At 48.8% G+C, this 2,324-nt stretch overlaps 1 protein-coding gene across 1 annotated transcript in view; it reads left to right on the top strand.

Moving 5' to 3' along the window:
• CELA1 (chymotrypsin-like elastase family, member 1) overlaps window positions 1-2,324 on the top strand; it is a 21,812-nt gene that overhangs the window by 5,280 nt on the left and 14,208 nt on the right. Inside the window, exon 2 of the mRNA XM_010857851.1 lies at window positions 1,642-1,783. Within this exon, the coding sequence (XP_010856153.1) occupies window positions 1,744-1,783 (40 nt within the window). The 5' untranslated portion in view covers window positions 1,642-1,743. The remainder of the gene's footprint in view (window positions 1-1,641; window positions 1,784-2,324) is intronic.

Raw genomic sequence — 2,324 nt, 5'->3', positions numbered from 1 at the left:
CCATCTCTTGAAGAATTTTCCACAGTTTGTTGTGATCCACACAGTCAAAGGCTTTGGCATAGTCAATAAAGCAGAAGTAGATGTTTTTCTGGAACTCTCTTGCTTTTTCGATGATCCAACGGATGTTGGCAATTTGATCTCTGGTTCCTCTGCCTTTTCTAAATCCAGCTTGAACATCTGGAAGTTCACGGTTCATGTACTGTTGAAGGCTGGCTTGGAGAATTTTGAGCATTACTTTGCTAGTGTGTGAGATGAGTGCAATTGTGCGATAGTTTGAACATTCTTTGGCATTGCCGTTCCTTGGGATTGGAATGAAAACTGACCTTTCTCAGTCTTGTGGCTGCTACTGAGTTTTCCAAATTTGCTGGCATATTGAGTGCAGCACTTTCACAGCATCATCTTTTAGAGTTTGAAATAGCTCAACTGGAATTCCATCATCTCCACTAGCTTTGTTTGTAGTGATGCTTCCTAAGGCCCACCTGACTTCACATTCCAGGATGTCTGGCTCTAGGTGAGTGATCACACCATTGTGGCTTCCTCTGTGCCACATCACTGTGGCACCATTCCTGGCTTCTCTCTGCCTAAATCACAGCTCCACCCACAGTTCTCATTCAGGGACCTCCCAACCCAGAGTTTGCCACCCACCACCAGGCACTCTGCACCTCCCTCCTTCTTCCTCTCCTGACTCTGATGGGCAGAGCCTCTCATCTCCTGCAGGATACACCTGCCCCGAAACTCCCAATCCTCTGCCCTCCACCCTCATAGCTGGAAGACTAGCTTCCTATCCTGAAGGCTCTCTCTTCTCATCCACCCCATACTCTCCTTCTCTGAGAGTTATTTCATCTGCTATCCATATGAGTTTCCCCTAACCTGCTTCCTAATACCATCCTCCATCAGAAGTCTCTCCACTGAACTTCCCTGGTGGTCCAGTGGTTAAGATGCCTTGCTCCATTGGAGCAGGCACAGATTCCATCACTGGCTGAGAAAGTTCCATATGCCAAGGGGCAGCCAGAGAGAAAAATAAATGCATAAAGTAAAATACACCCAATGGAAACTAAATACCATTAGCAATTTGATACCATCACCACCACAGTCACACCTTTATAAATACCATTAGCAATTTGATACCATCACCACCATAATCACACCTTTTAAAAAAAAAAAGAGTAATAAACATTTGGAAGTATACCTTGTTCTTGAAAAAATAATAATTCTCTCCACTGCATCTACTCTGCTTTTGTCTCCCTGCATTTATGCCTCTGTCTGTGTCCTGGGGGAATGACCCATCTCCTTCTTTGGGCAGGGAGACGCTGCTGTCTCTTCCTTCTTTCTGCTGACCCTCCAGCCCTGTTTGCCTCCACCTTCTGGTGCACGGGGTAGGTCTCTGCACTTACAGTGCCCCAGAGGGCAGTGAGGCAGTGGCAGGTTAGGAGGGGAGCACCCCAAAGGAAAAGCCAGTCCTGTCTTTCCATCTTATTTCTGGTAAAGAGTTTGTTGGATGCTTTTCAACTGAAAGGAGATGATTAACTCAGCCCTGGCCTTGTTCTGTCTTTGATCATAGATAAATTAGTTTACCTGAAAAGAAATCTTTTCATTTGTGTTTCCATGTCACCTGTGATTTTCCCTGCCTTTCACCCACAGCCCTGCCAGTTGGCAGGAAGAAGGTCAGCAAAGCTGCTGATAAAAGGAGTATAAAGAGGGCTTGGTTCATGGCAAGGGGGCAGTGGTCTACTCGCTGGCAACATGCTGCGCTTGCTGGTGTTCACCTCTCTCGTCCTTTATGGTAAGTGGATCATCTGGCCGGAGATCTGTAGGGAGGGAGATAGAGCAGGAGGGTCCGAAAGCTTTCACTAAGCCCAGGTCTTATCCTGGGGCAGGCAGGAGACTCTGCCTGTGTGTCTAGCAAAAACTTTACTCTCCTGGAGCTCGTGATAGAAAATGTCAGGAACCCTTGGCTGACAGGTTCCTGAAGCAGAGAGGAGCCTCTTCCAGGCCCCAGCTTCCCCATCATCCCTGATGACAGGAAGACATCCTCAGCAGGTGCCTCATGGCATGTGTACTGCTGTCCCCGCCCCCTGGGGAATCCAGCTAAAGCTCTGTGTGTGGGCAGGTGGGGGCGAGGCGAGGGGTAGAGACCCTGAGCGAGGCTGAGACCACTGGGTCCTGGCGGCTGTGTGAAATGGGCCAGAGTTCTGGGGACACGTAGGGGAAGCAGAAGGCACTTGGACTTCCCTGCTTTCAAAAGGGACCCAGAAAACTCACAGCTGGGCCCCTCATTTGCTAGGGAGGAACTGTGAGTTTGCAGACAAAGCACAACTGCCACC

This window comes from Bison bison, unplaced genomic scaffold, assembly GCF_000754665.1.
Source record: "Bison bison bison isolate TAMUID 2011002044 unplaced genomic scaffold, Bison_UMD1.0 scf7180017864383, whole genome shotgun sequence".
In the NCBI taxonomy this organism is placed as follows: domain Eukaryota; kingdom Metazoa; phylum Chordata; class Mammalia; order Artiodactyla; family Bovidae; genus Bison; species Bison bison.
The sequence above is the reverse complement of the archived record's forward strand: the minus strand, read 5'-3'. Positions and strand labels throughout refer to the sequence as shown.